The sequence below is a fragment of the Erithacus rubecula genome (assembly GCF_903797595.1).
Source record: "Erithacus rubecula genome assembly, chromosome: 13".
NCBI classification, from domain to species: Eukaryota; Metazoa; Chordata; class Aves; order Passeriformes; family Muscicapidae; genus Erithacus; species Erithacus rubecula.
Window position 1 is genome coordinate 1,261,841 of NC_136665.1, and position 22,246 is coordinate 1,284,086.

At 46.4% G+C, this 22,246-nt stretch overlaps 2 protein-coding genes across 2 annotated transcripts in view; one reads left to right on the top strand and one right to left on the bottom strand.

The window, feature by feature from the left end:
- Window positions 1-1,549, top strand: part of LOC306807530 (uncharacterized protein) — a gene marked incomplete at its 3' end in the record, with an annotated part of 71,592 nt that extends 70,043 nt beyond the window's left edge. The window contains exon 16 of the mRNA XM_079317186.1: window positions 1,530-1,549. Within this exon, the coding sequence (XP_079173312.1) occupies window positions 1,530-1,549 (20 nt within the window). The remainder of the gene's footprint in view (window positions 1-1,529) is intronic.
- The window catches only part of LOC306807311 (uncharacterized protein), a 1,031,843-nt gene that overhangs the window by 469,692 nt on the left and 539,905 nt on the right, over window positions 1-22,246 (bottom strand). The gene's annotated exons all lie outside the window — the stretch shown is intronic.

The following is a 22,246-nucleotide window of genomic DNA, read 5'->3' on the forward strand; positions in this document are numbered from 1 at the left end:
GGAACAGGTACAGGCACAGGAACAGGCACAGGAACAGGAACAAGAACAGGCACAGGCACAGGAACAGGAACAGGCACAGGAACAGGCACAGGAACAGGAACAGGAACAGGCACAGGCACAGGAACAGGAACAGGCACAGGAACAGGAACAGGAACAGGCACAGGCACAGGAACAGGAACAGGAACAGGAACAGGAACAGGAACAGGAACAGGAACAGGAACAGGAACAGGAACAGGCACAGGCACAGGAGGTAATTGCTGTGCCAGGCTCAGCCCTTGCCCTTGCACGGCCCAGCAGCAGCCAAAGCTGGAGGTGCCTCGGCTTGGAGGCCTCTGGAGCTCATTCCCAGCCCCTGGGAAAGGGGACTTGTGCACCAAGGTCCCTCCTGCTGCAGCTGCTCCCGGAGCTGCCCTGAGTGCCCAGAGGCCCAAGGCACAGGAGCAGCCCCAAGCAGGAGCCCTGATATGAGACCAGGGCCACAGCCAGCCCTGGCTCCCGACTGGGCAGGGGCTGCACTGTGTCCTGACAGGGCCTGACTGTGTCCCCTGGGGCTGGGGCAGCTGTCACAGGGCAGGGAGGCTCGGGGTGGGCAGTGGCTGCTCAGGGCTGGCTTGGGCCCGGGTCCCTGGAAGGAGCCACTGCCCAAGCAGCTGCGCTGCCCCCGGGCTGTCCTCCCGGCCCTCTGGGCTTTGTTGGGTGGCACAGCCTGTGCCAGGGGGGCCAAGGTGCCCCAGGCCCCAGCTCTGGGGAAACAGAGCATGTCCTGGATGTATCCAGCGAGCTGCCAGCTCAGCAGTGGAACACAGCACGGGCTCAGACACTCCATTACTCCCACAGAGGCTGCTGGCACCTCAACATGCATTCCTGATTCCCAGAAGGACATTGGAAAGGGTTTCCTTATGGATACAGGCAAATGGCTGCAGTTAATGGTAGTTCTGCTTGCTTTGGAGCTGGTATTCATTTTAACCTGCTATGGAGCATGGCTTTGGTGGAAGAAAAACCGGTGAGTGCTTTGTTGCTCTCCCCCTCAAGAAGCTGCATTTGAAGGTGGCTGTAGACAGGAAACATCCTTCGTGAGGCTGCTGTGGAGTTGTGCATGGTCAGTGGTTGTCCACATAACTCTGCTGAGGGTTCTGCTGCTGCCCAGTGCTTTCATTGGCCTCCCAATTGCTGGGCCTTGTCCCGAGGAGCCGCTGGGGCTGCAGCCAGTGCTGGCTCCCGCTGAGGCTGCGTGGCCAAGAGCAGCCCCAGGAGCAGCGGGCAGAGGCAGAGCAAGGTGGGGAGGAGAAAGAGCGGGGACCAGATTGCCCTTGAAAGGCAGAGGCACTCTGGGGCTGCTCCTGGCCAGGGACCCTGCCCAGAGCCATCCCCTGCTGGCCGGGGCCTTGAGGGGCAGCTGTCCAGCTGGGCCAAGCTGTGCCAGCAGCTCCAGCCGTGCTGGGGAGCCTTGCCAGCTCTGGGCCCTGCTGGGCACGAGGCTCCCTGTGTGCCAGGGGCAGCTGGGGCCTCAGACTCTGCTCTCTCCACAGGCGTGTTCCCGCAGATTTAGGAGACCAGACAAAGCCATCAGTTGGAGACACTTTAACCTGTCAGCAGCCATCCTCAAGGCAGTGTTCATTGTCCCTCTCAGAGCTGCCTTACCAGATTGTTGTTGTGCCAGCATCACCACCTGGAACAGAACCTTCTGTCTCCAAAGATGCTTGTGTCCGACCAGGACTGAAGGTGGCCCCCTCCTGCCAGGGACGGGTTTGACTCCAGCAACACCTTTGGGCTTCAGCTCTAGTGTCTGGGTGGTACCACCAGCACTGGCAGAGCTCCTTGTCTGGCACAGCCAGGGCTGGGCAGGTGCCTGGCACCATGTTCCTGGGACCAGCAGCTACTACGTTTGTTTTTCATTTTGCTAGTTTTAGGAATAATTTTCATGGCAAGAAATCCCAAAATATTTCTTCACTTATTCCCTAGTACTTTAGGATTTTTCAAAGTAATTCTAGAATTCTGAAAAGCTTCAAACATTTTTACACTTCTAGAATAAAAAATAAAGTTGCATTTAATTGCTACTCTTTACTCTCGGAAGTAAGACACCTTCAAGACACCCAACCTACTGCAGAGTCTCTTTTTCCACTGGAGATTTTTAGCTAGTCACAACCAAATTATGCAAAATCCTTTCTGAGATATTTTCTAGGATATCTGACAAGCTCATCTCTTTGTCTTCAGAGGGAGACTTTGAGCACAGTGGGAATTTCTGAAAGGACTCCCTCAGTACTAGAGCAGGGGGTTCTCTGAGCTTCCTGCCACTTTGCTCTGCCCCGATCCTGCCCTGAACCCTTTCCTGCAGGTGATGTGGGGCAATGGAAGTGCTGTAAATCACAACAGCTCTGCCACACCCATTTAGCAACATTCGAGAAGCTTTATGGCTTTGTTTAAATTAGGCTGTTGGCTTCTCTAAACACAAGTTTTGCTTTTGAATAATATGTTTCACCCAGCACTGGAACTGATGCTCCCTTTCTTTTGGAGGCTAAACTTGCATGGGCTTTAAAAGCTTTCTGGCCAGCATAAGGCCTGGAAAACCATTTCATGGAGCCATTTAGTATTGAAAGTAACCCAATCTATGTGTCAAAAGAAATGCTGGAGCCCACTAGAGCATCCACCCAGGGCATATCTTTCTCCCACCCCCACCTCTTCCTCCATGCCTTCCAAACAGCACCTTTGACGGTTCTTTTCTCCAGAAGCCAAACCACACATTTTATCTGGGGGAGAAAAAAAAAGTATATGGTCTATGATATCCTCATCATCATCATCACAATGAACTGCAAATTAGTTAAATGACATCAACAGCTCAGACTATGGAGTTACTTCTCAGAGTGCAACACTGGCTTTACTATCCCTTGAAACTGCAGATGTGCTACAGTCTTTAAAATCAGTTTGATGCAGACATAACTTTGGAGTCAAGCACAGTAAAAATCAAATACAGGTGCTGGATAATTTTCCCTGGTGTGCAAATATTCATGGCATTGCAGTAATTAGTGGAGACTCAGGGCAGGACAGGTGCCCACTGACCTCACAGCTCCTGACCCTTCACAGCCTCTGGCTCTCAGAGAGCAGCCCCAGCCCTGCACTGCTGTTCCAGAAACACAAACACAGGGAATTCTGTCTGGCATGAAAGGGGAAACAGAGGTCAGCTTTTCGGTGCTCCATTCCCTTGCCTTAAAATTCTTACATATTACTTTTGATTTAAAATCCCACAGAGTTTACTTTTTTTTTTTTTTTTTTTTTTTTTTTTTTTTTGGGGGTAAAGGAAGTAAACACAGTGTGATCCTTGGGATGGGAAAGGGAAAAGAAGGGTTATCCCTAAAAAGAACAAACGATGCTTCAGCTGATGAAGTTGGGATGTGAGGGGCTGCGAGCTTTAGATTTCCTCTGAGCATTTCATGTCACTCATTCAGACAGAGTCAAACTATTTCTTTAATGAAAACCAAACCCTGGCCCTCTGATAAAAGCCTGGTTTCAGTTGTGACCGAGGTAAATGCAGACATGGAACAAGAAACAGTGTTGGAGTTAGACTCAGCTAAATCACCTAAAAGCAAAACCCTCACAGTTATTGTAGCCACTTGGGAATATGTCTCTTAATTTAGAAATGAATAATGAAAAATGTCTCTTTCCTAAAAAGATAGTTATATTGTTATGTAATAAAGAGCAGATATCAAAAAGGATTTCAAAGACTTGGTAAAAAAAAAAAAAAAAAACCATTAGGAAAACTACACTGCTCTCCCTGACTTTGCCAGAGCTGCTCCAGCCCCCCCAGCAAACATGATGTACATGTGTTGTCACTTTGCTTTAATTTGGGAACACAGTCCCTGGGAGCTCCGGCATGTCCTGAGCAGGGAATCTCTTCCCAGCAGCAGGGAATTTCCTGGAGCGCAACTGGCAAAGGGCCAGCTCTTCTGAGGGGGAATGGCAGGCCAGATGTGAAGGGAAACTCATCCCAAGGGATAAAGCATGAGCAGATCCGATGTGCAGGGGACAGGGCCGGACGTGCACGGGCTCTGGGCAGCCCCAGCTCTGCTCCTCCTCATCCTGCAGGGACACTGGGGGCTGGGGCAGGAGCCAGGACACTCCCACGCAGAACCAGGGGCGGGATCCTCAGCACATGTGCCACAGCAGCCTTGCTCGGGCTTCAAGGAGCATCCAGTCCAGTTTGCCCTGCTGAGCAACCAGCTCTTTTCTTCAAGTGTTTAAACCACAACACTGGGTTCAAGGCTCATGTGCTATTTTATTAGAGCACAGACTTGCAGCCAACTGTTTATCTGGTGTCTGGCTTAACTGCTGATAAAGACTTGGCTGATGTTTGTATAATCTGCCATTAATAAATACAATTTATGACAGTCTCAGGCAAAGACACAACCACTGCTGGCTCTGTTAATGGTGTGTGCAGCACTGGCCAGGAATTTGGTCTGAACAGAGACAAGTCTTAATTCATTTCTTGTCTTAATTGCTTGGGATCTAGGTCAGAGCCAAGGCAAAAGACAGTGTAAATCTAAAGGTTCCATGTCAGAACTGCCAGGCTTTGCTAATATGAGCTCAGTTACTTTAATACAACCCAGTACTGCACTTAATAATCCCAGTGCCGTGTCTAAAGCAAACTCTGGCTGCAGTAACCACACTCTAGCCCAGTGGCAAACCCTGAACATGGCAAGATGTGAGTCTGTAAGTCTGAGTTTCACTCTGCTCACCAGGAGTAGCTCTGAGGTGCAGCAGGACAGAGCACAGCTCATAAACACCTTCTCGGGACTGGAGGCATGGAGATCAGACACAAACAAAACCTCTCACACTGGGCACTCCAGAACTTGTCTGCTGCCCCCTCACCCTTGTCCTTGTGCTTCCCCTTTGCCCAAAGGCCAGCTCAGGGCCAGCCCCAGCCCCAGATGGTGAGCATCCCGCTGCAAACTCTGCAAGGACAAACACATGCCAGCTACAAAACAAAATATACAGGAACAACTTTAGCTTCCATTCATGCCTGATCTGACAGAAATAATTAAAGGAAATAAATTGATTTGGCAAATTCTGGCATATTGAAAATCAGCATAATGCAAAGGTGTGGCCCTGGCACAGGATGCCCAGAGCAGCTGTGGCTGCCCCATTGCTGGCGGTGTCCAAGGCCAGGTTGGTAAGGGCTTGGAGCAGCCTGGGACAGTGAAAGGAGTTCCTGCCATGGCACGGGATAGGAATTAAGGTCCCTTCCAACACAAACCATTCTGAGATTCTGTTACTCTATAGCGCATTACATTTAATAGGTTTTAAATTTACACTTGCAATTAATGTAGTGTGTACAAACCTGATCCTTATGGAAGCTGTGCATATTTAAAAGAACCTATATTTAAATGTGCATATACTTTATAATTCCAATTCATCCTTTGAAAAATTCCATGGCCCTATCTGAAAGCCAAGGGACATTTCTTTTCAAGATCTGTGATGAATGAGATCCAGACTTGGGACTGTTTCATAAAGTATCGTCCATGCCAAAATCCTCATCCAAAGAGAAATTCCAAGAACAATTATGAGGATTCTAACTATCAAATTCCTAGTTCTGCTTTATTTAAAGCAAAAGAGAAATTTATAAATGCATAGATAAACCACTTAAAAATTATATGTCAAAAGATATTAAAAGACAGACACCTAAAATAATTTCTAAAATATTACTAAATGAGTGATTTTTGGTTTATATTTTCAGCATCTAAACAATACCACTGTGATTTAGTGCTAAAGGATCCCAATGTGTTTACTCATGTTAACTTGGAATTTAATAATCAGAGTTTAAATCCTCTAGACCCCAACCTCCCCATGCCCAGCTCCAGCCATTCCCTGGGTGCTGTCCCTGTCCCAGGGAGCAGAGATCAGAGCTGCAGCCCCGGGGAGCTCTGACCTCAATCTTCCTGCTCCAGCTGAGCAAACCAAGTGCCCTCAGCTGCTCCTCATGTGCTTTCCCATCCAGACCCTCCACCAGCCAAAGCTAAGCTCTGAGTTTTACATGGTCTTCCAGGGTTGCTCTGCTGCCCTCGAGGCACTGAGCAAGGAGCTCAGGTGTTCACTGACACCTGGGGCAGGGCAGCACAGCTGCCTTTGGGCACCAATTCAGCTCAAAGCAGAACCTGAGCACATGGCACCACTGTCACAGTGACAGTGCAAAATGCAAAAATCCATTTCATCCAAGATGAAGTTGTTATATATGTGATTCCTGCTAATTAAATTGTAACAATATTGGCAAAATTGTGGCATCATAATTCATCAAAAATTGTATTTAATTGCTATAAAGCAAAAAGAGATAAAGGAAATGATTAAACAAAGCAGAAAAATCATCTGCCAGATGCTAGGTGGGAGGCAGGATAGGAAGAGTATAGGTCTAAGAACAAGTGTCTAGAAATAGGATTTCGACCTTGAAGTGGGCCAAATTGGGATGATTCCAAAGCGTTGGTCACTGGGCTGAGGACTCTTGTGGGAATATATATTTATTATATAACTCTAAGCTCAGTGCCCCTGCGCCACCTGAGAGGTCAAACAGCGAACACTGAGGAAGACCCAGAGCCTTCATCAGAAACAAGACCCCGAAAGGAGAGACCCCTGATCACTGGTGGCGCATGGCAACACAACACAGTGACCTAGATTTGAGGGATAGAAACGAGGAGGAGCTTTCTAGAAGATTCTGTATTAATATGTATTAGTAAACAGTATATAAATGAGATTTCAACTTGACTGATTTGGTAAGTAGTGAGAGGAAAGGCCTTACCCCAGTCGGGGATCTCCCGGTCAGTTTTGCTTATGCTTTATTCAACTGAACCATTGGACCTCTGTTATACTGAAATTGCTGCTGAATTTTGTATTTACTCAAATTTATATAACTGATATATTTTAATTGTATTCATTTATATACAATTGCTATTATAAATAAATTACTGCTAAATTTAACTTTGTGCTTTGATTAATTGGACAAAATCGAGCACATGCAATACTCATTTATAACAAAGTTAAGGTAACCTCCATCATTTGCATTTTACACTTGCAGTGATTCATTTCCCCAGCAATAACGGGGCAGTGTCCTCAGGCACCTCCTGCACAGCCCTTGGCAACTCAGGGCAGGTGTGCTTCAGAGAGCCACCGAGGTGCTTAACATGCACTAAAATAAGCCCAGAGTGACCAAATATTTTCAGAAATTTCAGTCCCAGCCAACACGTTCTGATGTCTCACTTGCAAGGTTAGAACTTTTACTTTCTTTAAGAAGCCACGAGGACACAGAGACCAGTGTGAGCCCAGTGCTGCTGCAGGAACAGGACAGGCATGGACAAGCCTTCACCACATGGAGAAGCTGCTGGGAGGCCCAGAATGTGCAATGTTCTAACTCTGCTTCCCAAGATCGTCTTGAAATAAAAGAACATAAAAACGTTGTACCTGTTCAAAAGAACATTCTCAGCAGTGGAGACTGCTGAAACCAGCTCAAATGGAGCACATCTTGAATAAGTGGGGTCCAGGGGATCCAGCACATCATAGAATCATAAATACTGAGTGTACTGAGACTCCATGGAACATCAGTGCCCTTTTTTACTATAAAACTACTGTATTATCTGTGGTTTTGGGTGAGTAAACAAAGGAAGAGGTTTTTGGTTCCACATGCAAATCACACTGTCCCTTCAGCTGAAAATGAGTCCTTGAACAATTTATTGGACTATCTCTGAACAACTTAATCAAAAGTGACAAAGCCAAGAAAGGTCTGGGTGGGACCTCAGCCAGCTTCAGACCAGAGCACAGCAGCACTGCAGGTCTTACCTTGGGCAAAGTGAACCTTTCTGTATTTTCCCCAGGAAAGTGAAAGTCCATAATAAGACCAGCTGGACACAGTTCTTCCAAAGGTTTGCTGTACTGAAGTGAGACATTATCGAGTCCCAGTCAGCATGGTCACCACAACATGACTAGCTCAGGGATTTTTAGGATCTTCTGTTTTGTCCACAATGTTTTGATTTATGCCAAGTACACTTCTAAAAGCACAGCTCTTTTCTGCTTCAGCCCAGATTTAAGTGACTGGATCCTGGACGTATTATCCTGGGTTAAGTTGGCTTAAAATACTGTAATTAACAGAATGAGACTAGATAAATAGTGTAACTAAATTAATCTATAATTAATTAACTGATACTCAGTGTAACTGAATTAATGTAACATATAGTAAAACAAGAGCATGTAACACAAATGCTGTCTGAAACCAGAGGGATGGAAATTGTTTTAATCAGGCCTCTCTACCTAGAGAATGTCATCCAGCACATACAACAAAAACTCTCAGGTCATTGCAAAGTTGGTGGATTTCCAAGCAATAAGGATTGTGATACATGAAGACACGTTACTAGGAAACTTGATGAAATGCTAGAGTTGAGGGAAAATTTTTTTGACCTAGTGGGAGTCCTGGAATTTCTCAGAGCATTGCATATTTCAAGCTGCATCTTAGCCAAAAGCAGCAGGCCAGCCTTCAGCATTAAACTGCTCTCCAGAGCACTTAGAGCCTCCACAGTGGAGACAGAAAACCTAATCCCATTTTAATTGAAGCACATCAGACTTCCAAATTCAACAGCATTCAAGAGATATTTACTCCAATTACGATACAAACCCACTAGGCCCTTCTGCATAAGCAAGGAACTCAGCAAGGACAGACTGGAGGGTTTGAGTGTGACCATGCCCACAGTGCCAACACTCCATCTGACAGCATCCCCACGGAGACGCTCGCTGGCATTGCCTTCTCCTCGGGCACTGCATTTCCCACTCCAAGGTTATGCAACCCCACCAAAGCAAATGGGATTCTCATCAGCTGCCTGGAAACACTGGTCATCTTTCCCACTGCTGCATTTTTTCACTCTTCCCTGCAGGGAGAGCACGATGATGGGGAGATTGCCACAGGGCCAGAGAGGAGATTTCCTGGAAATAAGCCTGGCCACACAATTATGTTGCATAATGGGATGGACCAAGAAAGGGCCCATGAAAGGATTTACACAGTAGCTCAGCACTTGTTAAATTGAGCACTTATGGATTGTTCATTGCAGAGCACTTTATCTGTTGTAAATGCATTAAAAGTTCAAACAACTTCTTTTTAATGCCACATCTCTTAGCACATTACTGTACCTGTTCAGTAAGCCTGCAGTGTGTTATGAGATGATGCTAATCCAGGACTGCACATTCCTGACAGGATCATCCTTAGAAACTTCTGCCTGCTCCTGCCATAGCCCACAGAAAGACATTTCTGACTCTCAGCACACAGATCAGCCCACGGAGCTGAGGAACACTTTGGTGGGAGCAAGTTTTAAGTGGGTCACTGGAAATTGAACATCTGTTTCAATACGATGTAAATGAGTCTCCCAAATTCAAAATCCAACTGGACTGAACCATCCCTTGTACAAACCAGGAGAAAACCTGTCTGAAACCAGTCCTGCTGACTCCTGGCAATCACTGCCAGCAGGACTCTTCCCTGTGGGCTCCAGCTGTTTACAGCTGCAGTTGGTGATCCTAAGCAGAGCCCAGGACTGCTCCACAAGGAGCAGCTCGCTGGCCACAAATGCCCTTTGCATCTCCTTCACACTTTTAACACCCCAAGCAGCACCCAAAGATCTTTTTTTGCTTCAGGTTTAAGAGATGTAAAGGCAGCAGTGATAATTATTGCTTTAGCTGTATTTATTCCAAGCGCTGATTGCACCCAGGAATGATTGTGCACTATTGTCCTTGTACTCTTCCCTCAAAGGTTCTTCCTGGTTATTTCCATGTTTAGTGCTACACAGAGAGCTCAAGATGCATTTCACAATAACAGAAGAACCAAAATGGCCTTTTCCTGCCACATGTGTGTGCAAGGTGAGGGTGGAAAGATGTATGAGATACTGAACCTCATGCACTTCAAGGCCAGGCTGGGACAGTGCAAGGTGTCCCTGCCCACGACAACAGGTGGGACTAGAGGAGCACTGAGGTCCTTCCAACCCAAACCATTCTGGGATTCTGCAATTTCAAGCAGTGTCACACAGCTCAAAAGCAGAAACACTGATTATATTGCCCCTCAATTCTCTGCTGAAGGAAAAGATATGGGTTTGTCCAAGACTGACCTAATACTCACAACTGCTCTGACAGTGAAACAACCACACACCCAATTCAAATTCTGATAATTTTTTCATGAGTTTGACAAAGGCTTTTATCTCTTATTCTAAGCTCATTTAAAAGCCTTTAGAAAGAGGAAAAGTGCAATCCTCCTCTCAGTGACTAATGGAACCATGCCCTGTAGGTGGCAGGTGGCTTTAAGACACCCACCTTTGCCCTCAGCTGTTTTGCCAGGGGTTGAGAGGGAATTTGTTTCCCTGATCATCATAGGACTAAGTTTAAAGGAAATCTATCATTTGCTTCAAGCAGAGCATTCCTATTTCCTCTATGGAAATGGAAACACTAAATCATACATTTTTCTCACATACTGTATCTTGAGAAGTCTGCATTCTTTCATGTCTCAGGCCCAAACGTTCCCACAGCTAAAGCTGGATATGAAAGTATTCAACTCTTAAAGCACTCCCACCTCCAGCAACCCAAAAGACACCCCAGTTCTGCTTGCAGCCTTGTTCATCCAATATAAATAGCTCGGGCTCCTCACTGGAGATTTATTATCTTAATGTGCTCATTTCATTGTTGGCCTTGGCAGACATGTCCAGGTTTAGAGTGAAAGACAGCAAAACTTGACAAACCTTAAATCCTAGTGTTGCAGAATTCTATTAGGTAACAGATGGAAAAGATAATTAGCTGACAACTCAACCATGCTTCATTAGGAACCTTATTCCTATCACACACATTCTCTACCAGATTTTATCTTCAGGACAATGAAAGCTATTGTTTGCCTTGAACTGGCAAAAAAGCAAGGCAAGCTCACACACCCTGAAGAAGGAACAAGCCTGTATTCTTCTCTAAATTCAGTCCTGTGCTTACATACTAGGGAGTTCCAGCTGTAAACTGGCCTGGGAATGCTGGGTCCAGGTTATTTGGTGGCAAACATCTCAAGAAATTTCCTCACCAGCCTCTCTCTGCTAGTAGAAGGAGTTAAGCCAATCCTTGGTGGCAGGAGAAACCTGTTAAACCATCACCATGCAGTGCAGTATAAAGAGATGTACACATACAGATATCAACAGCAATGGTAGTCTCCTCTTTAACTCCCACACAGTCAAACCCAGAATTTCACTGCCTTTGCTTGTGTTTGTAAAGAAACACTGAGAGATTGTGCATGTCTTGGGGTAACTTTATGATGCTTGTATCCCCAAACTGTCTGTTCTGTTGGTGTTGAATATGGAGTTCTGCAGCTTTAAGACTGGTTCCAGGAGTGAAGAGGGAGAGCAGAGGTGCAGAGTTTGTTATCAGAGGCTGCACTTGCACCCAGGATCCTTCACACAGACTGTGCTGTCTGCACTGGACAGCAGGAGAGAGCTCTCTTCTGCTTTTTGGGTACGTTTTCTGGCTAGCTGAGGCAAAGGAGTCCCCTGGACTGTGTTTTGTCCCTTTTTCTTGGAATTGTTTGAACCTGCTCTGGACTGAAAACCCAGAAGAGCACCAGGAGCTCCTACCTGTGGCTCACAGGCCTGGCCTGGACTGTGACGTTTCCCAGTGGAGGAGGGACTGAGAGCAGAGTCAGTGAGCCAGGCTGTGACCCACAGAAGGGGCTCTTCTGAATTTGTCATTTCTTTGGAGCGGAGAGAGGTTTTGTTGTTTGGTATTGTTCATTTTTGTGCTGGGAAGTGCTTTGCTGTTAAATAAACAGGGATTTTGTCCACTTCTCTCTGAGGAAATACTTTTTCCTGAACCAGTTAGAGGAGGGACTGCTTGAATCTGTTTCCTAGAGGGATCCCATTCAGAGGTTTCCTTCCAAATTTGCCCTAAACCAGGACAAATTTTATTGGTGCCCAACGTGGGGCCTTAGAAAGTGGAAAAAAACCTGTTCTGATTGCATTTTGGTTGTACTTGCTCTGTTTTGGGGTAAAGCAGTCAGTAGCCATGTTGTTTGAATTCAGTATGTCTCTCAGGGTGGAGCCCTTCATGTGTCTTGTGTCCCTAGGCTTTTTTTATGTTTGAATACCTTTCTAGTCCATAGGCTTATTTTCGTATCCAGAGATAGCTCCAGCAGTGTCCCTGACACATAGTTTTTCCAGTAGAGGAGCACGGATTAGATTAGCTATTGTGCTGGGCTTGGTGGTAATGATTTATAGAAAGTTTATAAAGCTACTGGAGTTTGTTCCAGGTACGTTTGGTTTATGGTTTCTTCATCTTACCCTGCATCCCAGCTCCAGTAGCATGTTTTGAGGGTTTATTAGTAATTGCACCCAGTTTGTTAGAGGAGGAGCAGGGGATGAGCCTTTCCTTTCCTTTCCTTTCCTTTCCTTTCCTTTCCTTTCCTTTCCTTTCCTTTCCTTTCCTTTCCTTTCCTTTCCTTTCCTTTCCTTTCCTTTCCTCCTTTCCTTTTCCTTTTTCCTTCCTTCTTCCTTTCCTTCCTTTCCTTTCCTTCCCCTTCCCTCCCCCTTCCTTCCTCCCCTTCCCCTTCCCTTCCTTCCCTTTCCCTTCCCTTCCCTTCCCTTCCCTTCCCTTCCCTTCCCTTCCTTCCCTTCCCTTCCCTTCCCTTCCCTTCCCTTCTCTCTCTTCCCTTCCCTTCTCTCTCTTCCCTTCCTCCCTTCCCTTCCCTTCCCTTCCCTTCCCTTCCCCTTCCTCCCTTCCCTTCCCTTCCCTTCCCTTCCCTTCCCTTCCCTTCCCTTCCCTTCCCTTCCCTTCTTCTCCTTCAAATCTGTTAAGCCATTTTTTGAGAATGTTCAGTTTCCTTTGAATGTCAAGGACACCACCTTCCTGGGATTTCATCTGCTAGGCTTCCTCTATACAGTCTGCAGCCTCTCTACAATGAGAGCTGAGATGTCCAGAGGAGCTGATAAGACCCATGACCGAGGAGTAGACACAGGCATGCAAAATTCTGAGTGGTGTGGGGAATGGGAGAGAATGGCCTGAACCCTGAAGGAATTTTCTGATCCCCGAGCCTGGGAATTTTCATGCGAACAAATTCAGAACCCGGACGAGGCAGAGAAATATCTCAAAGAGAAGTGCCATGATGGTTCTAATGAGAAAAACCTCATTGCAATAAGCTGGACCTGGCAAATGCTTATCACATGCTGCTAGATACTGTAGGCCAGCAGATAGAGGCCAGGGGTCAGGGACATAAATTAACCAACACCCCATTCACTCAGCTTGTAGTTAAACCAGATGGTGAACCTAAGCCAGCAGCTAAAACAGACAATGAGCCTAAACCACAGGCAGTTGCTGCAGGAAGAAAGCTCACAGCAAAACTCATCAGCCAGTTGATAACGGTGATCCAGGGTGTCCTGGTTTGAAGGACAGGTGTCTGCCAATAAAGGCAGAAGCTTCTCTTTGAAATGGAGAATGTAAACCCCCTCCCTACAAACTATTGTGATTTTGAAATTAAGGGGCTTTCAGGTAAAGATATAGGAATTAGGAATAACAGTTCTTTACTAGGAAAATTGAAACAGAAATACAGCATTACAAAGAACAGTCTCAAAACACTGCCAGAGTCAGAATAAAACCTGACACCCCGTCAGTCAGTCAGGGTGTTGGCAGCAGTCCCATTCAATGGTGGCTGCATCCTCCTGCAGTGGCAGATGTGATTCAGCTGGAGCAGTGCTCCTGTAGGAGGTGCAGTTTCCTCTGAAGGTCCAGGGATGATGTGGAAAGGTCTGGGTTTCCTCTGGAATCCAGTGGAAAGAAGGTCCCTTGGTGTCCAAAATCTCAGTTTTTATCTAGGCAGGAAAGGCTTGGCTCCTGCCCTGGCTGGAGCATCTCCCAGTGGGATGATGTAATTTTATCAGTCATACAGTGGGACTGAATGGCCATTAACAGATGATATCTTCCTGGAGGGAGGATGGGCGGTGCAAAGATAAAGATGATTGCCCCAGCTGGTTTTAAAGATGGCCCATTAGCAGATAATATGTGCCAGGAGATCAGGATCACTGTCTCACCTGTCTTCAACAGATGGTGATAGAATACACATTTCTGGTCACATCCTGTATTGTAACCCAACACACAGGGAAAGGATCATCAGAGCTGGATTCTGATACAAAAACAGAAGTCAGAGCAACTGACACAAGATCAGAAGCCAATATTGAGTCCTTATTCCTGAAAGACCTTCATGGCCTAAGAAAGGATTACACTCGACGACCTGATTAATCTACAATTAGTTGGCTGTGGATATTGGTGAGAATCAGGGAAAAAGCAGCTGGAGTTTTCCCAGCTACTTTAAGGTAAACAGAAGGGAAAGAATTAATAACAAAGCTAGCACCTTGTGTTGGGGACAGGAGGAGTGTGTGAGAGACATGATGTTTTAGCAAAACGTTTAGAAGAGATGTTGCCTGCCTTGGACCAATGAGCTTGATTCTATCCTTGTTTCTGCAATCCAGTCTATAAAAATGTGTCTGCTTCTGAAATAAACTACTTCTGCTTTCTGGAGGAAGCCTGTGTTGCTGTATTCTTTGGGTGCTTCCCAGACTTACAGCGACAGTTGGCTAGTCTGTCTTTGGGACGCTGCAGGCCAGGTTACAATTCTGATGGTACAGAATCAAGGCGTTTGGGATCCCTGTCGCGTGATCCCGTTATCAACCAAGGAATGATGAGGGGGCTAATCCTCAGAGTCTCTGGTCACGGGCCCTGGGGAGTGTGGACAAAGATATCTGTGTGCAGATGATCTCTATATGCAGCAAACCCAATGGAAGACCATAGAACAAGGGATTCAACTCTTGAGAGAAATGGCAGTGGCATAAATTGCCTTGTCAGATGACATAGCAACTAAGAATCCAGACCTGGCATCATGTACATCTGTGACGGTGAAAACTTGTATGTCTTGGGCCACAAGAATACGCTTCTGCTTTATCCATAATGAAGCAGATGAAAGGAAGGAGACTGTGCTTGATATGGCGAAGAAGCTCCAAGCATCTGCAGATGCCATGCATGGCCCAACACGTGCCAGAATAGCAGCTGTGGAAACATGTCTGCAGAAATTAGAAGATATGATAGAGGAGAACCACAAGAAACTCAGGGAGGAGATTAAGGAGAACCTTCTCCAAATCTTGGCTGTACAGATCAAAAGTTCTGGCCCCAAATGTAGATGTTCCCTAGATGGGGAGAGAAGACCCATCTCACAAGCTGAGCTGTGGCTTTTCCTACGTGATTCTGGAGAAAACATGAAAAAGTGGGATGGAAAAATCTACTGCTGCTCTGGCAAAACAGGTGCTTGAATTGCAGGACAGCGAGACACAGAGAGGAAGTTCCACCAAAAAGGAAGTAGCTCAAATAACATGTGGCCAAACTGCCACCTATGATGATGGTGATGACATGTCTAATCCCCTTGAAGGAAACTCCAAAACATATGCCCAGGGAAAGAAGAATAATGAGGCCTAGAAGGGTCCTGCCTCTAGCCAGGTACAGGCTGAGGAAAACCGTGGTTTTTGGACTGTTTGGATACATTGGCCTGGGAAACTGAACCACAAAAATATGATGCCCTGGTTGACACTGGTTCACAGCGCACACTAATCCCATCAAGATGTGGGAACAGAATCTGTTTCTATTGCTGGTGTGACACGGGACTCACAATATTTTACTTTGGTAGAAACTGAGGTGAACCTGACTGGAAATGAGTGGAAGAAACACCCTATCATGATGGGCCCAGAGGCCTCACACATTTTGGGCAAAGACTTCCTCTGAAATAGGTATTTCGAAGATCCAAAGGGATGCATGTGGGCTTTTGGAATAGCTACTGTAGAGACAGAGAGCATTAAGCAGTTGAACACCTTGCCTGTACTGTCAGAAAACCCCTCTGCAGTAGGACTCCTGAAAGTGACTGAACAACAGGTGCCAATTGCCACCATGACAGTGTACCACCGGCAGTACTGGACAAATCGAGATGCTGTGATCCCCATCCACAAGATGATCCGTGATCTAGAGAGCCAAGGGGTGGTCAGCAAGAGCCACTCACCGTTCATCAGTCCCATCTGGCCTGTGCTGAAATCTGATGGAGAATGGAGACTGACTGTGGACTATCGGGCATTGAATGAAGTGACTCCACCGCTGAGCGCTGCCGTGCCGGACATGCTGGAACTCCAGTACGAGCTGGAGTCCAAGGCAGCAAGGTGGTATTGCCACCATTGACATTGCAAATGCATTCTTCTCCATTCCTTTGGCAGCAGAGTGCAGGCCTCAGTTTGCTTTCACCTGGAGGGGCGTGCAGTACACCTGGAACCAACTTCCCCAGGGGTGGAAGCACAGCCCCACCATCTGCCACGGACTGATCCAGGCTGCACTGGAGAAGGGTGAGGCTCCAGAACATTTGCAGTACATCAATGACATCATTGTGTGGGGGAACACGGCAATGGATGTATTTGAGAAAGGAGAGAAGATCATCCAGATTTTGCTGGGAGCCGGTTTCGCCATTAAAAAGAGCAAAGTCAAAGGACCTGCCCGAGAGATCCAGCTCCTGGGAGTGAAGTGGCAGGATGGACAGAGCCAGGTCCCCACTGAGGTCATCAATAAGATCACTGCAATGTCTCCACCAACAAGCAAGAAGGAGACACAAGCTTTCCTAGGTGCCATAGGCTTTTGGAGAATGCATATCCCTCAGTACAGTCAGATTGTGAGCCCTCTCTACCAGGTCACTCGCAAGAAGAACGATTTCCATTGGGGCCCTGAACAACAGCAAGCCTTTGTCCAGATCAAACAGGAAATCGCTCATGCAGTGGCCCTTGGCCCAGTCAGGACAGGACCAGAGGTAAAGAATGTGCTCTACTCTGCAGCTGGGAACCATGGTCTGTCCTGGAGCCTTTGGCAGAAGGTGCCTGGTGAGACTCGAGGCCAACCCCTGGGATTCTGGAGCAGAAGCTACAAAGGATCTGAAGCCAACTACACTCCCACAGAGAAGGAAATCTTGGCTGCCTATGAGGGAGTTCAAGCTGCCTCAGAGGTGATTGGCACAGAAGCACAGTTTCTCCTGGCACCCCGACTGCCAGTGCTGGGGTGGATGTTCAAAGGAAAGGTTCCCTCTACCCACCACTGCCACCGATGCCACATGGAGCAAGTGGATTGCCCTCATCACGCAGCATGCCCCTATTGGCAACCCGAATCGCCCTGGGATTTTGGAGATAATTACGAACTGGCCAGAAGGTGAAGATTTTGGTCTCACTGATGAAGAGGAGCAGAAGCAAGTGACCCGGGCTGAAGAAGCTCCACCGTACAACCAGCTGCCAGCAGATGAAACACGCTACGCCCTTTTCACCGACGGTTCCTGCCGCATTGTGGGGATAAACCGGAAGTGGAAAGCTGCCGTATGGAGCCCCACACGACAGGTTGCACAAGCTACCGAAGAAGAAGGTGGATCGAGTCAACTTGCTGAACTCAAAGCTGGTCAGCTAGCCTTGGACATTGCTGAGAGAGAGAAATGGCCAAAGCTCTACCTTTACACTGATTCGTGGACGGTAGCCAATGCTCTGTGGGGTTGGCTGGAAAGGTGGAAAAAGGCTGACTGGCAACATAGAGGGAAACCAATCTGGGCTGCTGATGAGTGGAAAGACATTGCCACTCAGGTAGAGAAGCGACCTGTGAAAGTCCATCATGTGGATGCCCATGTTCCCAAGAGTCGGGCTAATGAAGAACATAGGCACAACAAGCAGGTAGATCAGGCTGCACAGATAGAGGTCTCAAAGATAAATTTAGATTGGCAACACAAGGCAGAAGTGTTCCTAGCTTGATGGGCCCATGATGCCCATGAGACCGAGGGGTGGATCTAACCATGGACAGCATCTCTCAGGTTATTCATGACTGTGACATTTGCGCTGCCATCAAACAGGCCAAGCGGGTGAAGCCCCTCTGGTATGGGGGGCGATGGTCCAAATATAAGTACGGAGAGGCCTGGCAGATTGACTATATCACACTGCCTTAGACCCGCCAGGGCAAGCGCTATGTGCTGACCATGGTGGAAGGCACCACCGGATGGTTGGAGACCTACCCTGTGCCCCACGCCACTGTTCGGAACACCATCCTGGGCCTGGAAAAGCAAGTCCTCTGGAGGCATGGCACCCCTGAGAAAACTGAGTCAGACAATGGGACTCATTTCAAGAACAGCCTTATGAACACCTGGATTAGGGAATATGGCATTGAGTGGGTGCACCATATTCCCTACCATGCACCAGCTGCAGGCAAAATAGAGCAGTACAATGAACTGTTAAAAATCACCTTGAAGGCATTGGATGTGGTATCTTTTGAGAATTGGGAGCAGCATCTAGCAAAGGCCAGCTGGTTAGTTAAAAACTGAGGCTCCACCAGCCCAGCAGGCCCTGCCCAGTGTGAGTCCTTGCATACAGCAGATGGAGTTAAAGTCCCAGTAGTGCATGTCAGAGGTTTTTGGGGAAACAGTTTGGATCAACTCTGCCTTGAATACAGACAAACCCATTCATGGGATTGTCTTTGCTCAGGGACTAGGTTGCACATGGTGGATAATGCAGAAAGATAGCACAAACACGTGTATCTCAGGGAGATTGGGTTATTGGATGAGAACCATATGTAAATTTTTCATAAATGGTCCATAATACTGGATGTCACTGTCATTGTCTGTATACAGCTGTATCCTGTATATGTATATATATATACACATGTATATACATATATGTATGATGTATGTGTTTATAGAATTAGAATATATATTAGGTAGAGTAGTAAGCTGATGATGGGGATAAGGGGTGGAATGTCTTGGGGTGGCTTTATGATGCTTGTATCCCCAAAACATCTATTCTGTTGGTGCTGATATGGAGTTCTGCAGCTTTAAGACTAGTTCCAGGAGTGAAGGGGGAGAGAAGAGGTGCAGAGTTTTTTATGAGAGACTGCACTTGCACCCAGGATCCTTCACACAGACTGTGCTGTCTGTACTGGACAGCAGGAGAGAATTCTCCTTTGTGGAGATCCAGAAAGGCGTTCCCAACTAGGGAATGCAACCCCTGTTCTGCTCCCTGGGTCAGCTCTGTGCCCTCTCCCTGCCAGTCAGCCTTTTGGTCACTCCCACTCTTCCCCTGTTGGCCTTTTCACCCTAACTCCACCTTTGAACACCCCCTGTCCTCTAGTAATTGGTCCCAGAGGATTTCCCCGCCTGCTTATCTCACAACAAAACCTGAACCCCCCCCAAAAGCCCCTTCGCCTTTGTTCCCTGAATGCTGGACAATGCACGCATGGCTGAAACAAACATCTCTGTAAAACCCCTGCAAAGGCCCTTCCTGCTCCTTTACTTACCATCACCCCAAGTAACAATTAGATGCACCACTCTTTTGCTCTTGGTTAGGTTTTTTGGCTAGCTGAGGCAAAGGAGTCCGTGGACTGTGTTTTTTCCCTTTTTCTTGGAATTGTTCAAACCTGCTCTGGACTGAAAACCCAGAATGTGGGAGCCCAGGGTGTACCCCTGGCCTCCTTGGGGGTCTCAAAAGCCCCCTGGCGAGGGTCTCAAAGACTCCTGAGTGAGACCCTGGTGTCTCAGGCACTAAATTATAACCCCTGGGGGAAATAATAAACCCAGAGAGAATGGAAACAAGCTACCAAAATTTGTAAAGTGTAAATTAGACCTTTAGAATGTAGATAAATAGACTTTTTGGAATGTTTATGATAAGGGACATGTGGCCAAGATGGAGAATTTGGGGGGGTGGACACCTTTAACTCCTTCTTCTCCCTGTCATCCATATTGGGTGACACGTTGGCACTCTTGGATTGGATGGGGTCAGGGCTGGACCATTTAATAAAATTGTATTGTATTGGGGAAATTTTGTAAACATGTAATACGTAATACAAACTATATAAGATAAGCCCTGCCTTGACCAGGCAGATTCCACCATGGATGCCAGGCTGAGCAGATCCAGGCAAAAGGTGCCTGAGATAAGAAATAATAAACAATCCTTGGAGCAAGAGAAAACCATCTCCGGCAGTCTGTCTTCGGCGGCTTCAGAGAAAACCAGTGTTTGAACCACCTTCATGTCCCTGTGGGATGATCTTGGGGCAAAGGAGAAACCTGACTGGGACACCAGAAGAGCACCAGGAGCTCACACCTGTGGCCCACAGGCCTGGCCTGGACTGTGACATTTCCCAGTACAGGAGGGACTGAGAGCAGAGTCAGTGAGCCAGGCTGTGACCCACAGAAGGGGCTCTTCTGAATTTGTCATTTCTTTGGAGCGGAGAGAGGTTTTGTTGTTTGGTATTGTTCATTTTTGTGCTGGGAAGTGCTTTGCCTGTTAAATAAAGGGGTTTTTTCCACTTCTGGAAATATTCTGACAAAATATTTTTTTTCCCAAACCAGATGGGGGAGGGACTGCTTGAATCTGTTTCCTAAAGGGATCCCATTCAGAGGTTTCCTTGCAAATTTGCCCTAAACCATGACAGTGCATCTTGGTCATCTGCAGCACAGCTCTGCACATCATGAGAAAATACTCAATGCAAATGTCAACAGATGAAATGGATTTTAACACTGAAATAGTTTGGTGAAATGTGTATCTTTTTTATATAGCTCAAACCAATTTTCCTCTGGAAACCTCTGGCAAAAAAAAAAAAAAAAAAAAAATTATTTTCTAGGATTTGCAGCCTCCCTCTCTCTCTCCATGCGTTATTTATTGGTAGTACAAACACTCTTCAGCTGTCAGACTCCAAGTCCTCAGCCACTGCCATATCTCTCTCTCTCCTGTATAATTTTTATGATAGGCTACATGACCAGCCATAATTACAGTCCATTTATAAACAGCTCAGGATTAATAATTGCATTTTTTTAAATTATTGTGCACTGATTTATTAATCTAACAAATTATTAGAGCAAAGGAGCCCAAATAAAGCACAGAACACTATCTATATATCTGGTATTATATAGGAACATTTAAAGATAGAATTCCACACAGTGTTGTTCCTTTTCTGTATTAAGGCACCAAATTTCTGAAAATATGAATGAGTGGTGTGTTTTCCAGTTGTAACTTTACAATGAACACTGAAATGCAGTCAATGTCTCTGCTACTTATCAGAAATTTCACAGGTGAGCCTGAGAGCCAGCAGGCTCTGCTGTAAACATTCAGCTCTCTGAAAAAACACTGATTTATGCAAAGCCTCCAAGACTACTGCAGCCTTATCAGAAGCTCAGTTACCAGTTTAACACCTCTAATACGGAAATAATTACATTAGCACATACAAGGTAGGTAATGAAATAGAACTTGGGAGTTAGAAAGTGACTGTAACCCCTTACAACATGTCCTGGTTTGAAGTACAGGTATCTGCCAAAGGCAGAAACTTCTCTTTGAAATGGAGAGCCTCCTCCCTCCAAATTATTAGAATTTTGAAATTCAGGGGATTTCAGATAAAGATATAGGAATTAGGAATAACAGTTCTTTACTAGGAAAATTGAAACAGAAGTACAGTATTACAAAGAACAATCTCAAAACCCTGCCAGAGTCAGAATCCAAGCTGACACCCCGTCAGTCAGTCAGGGTGTTGGCAGCAGTCCCATTAAATGGTGGCTGCATCCTCCTGCAGTGGCAGATGTGGTTCAGCAGAAGCAGTGATCCTGTAGAAGGTACAGTTTTTTTCTGAAGATCCAGAGATGATGTGGAAAGGTCTGGGTTTCCTCTGGAATCCAGTGGAAAGAAGGTCCCTTGGTGTCCAAAAATCTCAGTTTTTATCTAGGCATAAAAGGCTTGGCTCCTGCCCTGGCTGGAGCATCTCCCAGTGGGATGATGCAATTTTATCAGTGGAACTTAATGGCCCATTAGCAGATGATATCTTCCTGGAGGGAGGATGGCTTGTGGAAAAGATGTTTGCCCCAGCTGGTTTTAAAGATGGCCCATTAGCAGATAATATGTGCCAGGAGATCAGGGGCACTGCTCCACCTGGCTGCAACAGATGGTGACAGAATTCACATTCCTGGCCACATCCTGAACTGCAACCCAACACACAACGACATCTTAAAACATATTTGGACACCAAACTTTCAAACTTTCTTCAAGAAGTCACCACTGAACACTCAGAGAAGCTGCTGACAAACCTTGTACTACTCACCCTTGAGACTAGTTTCGGCCACATTTTAAAGATGAAAAATACATCTTCTTGTCTGTTCAAGAAACTGTTCAGTCAAACTTTTTGACAGCCAAATCCATGT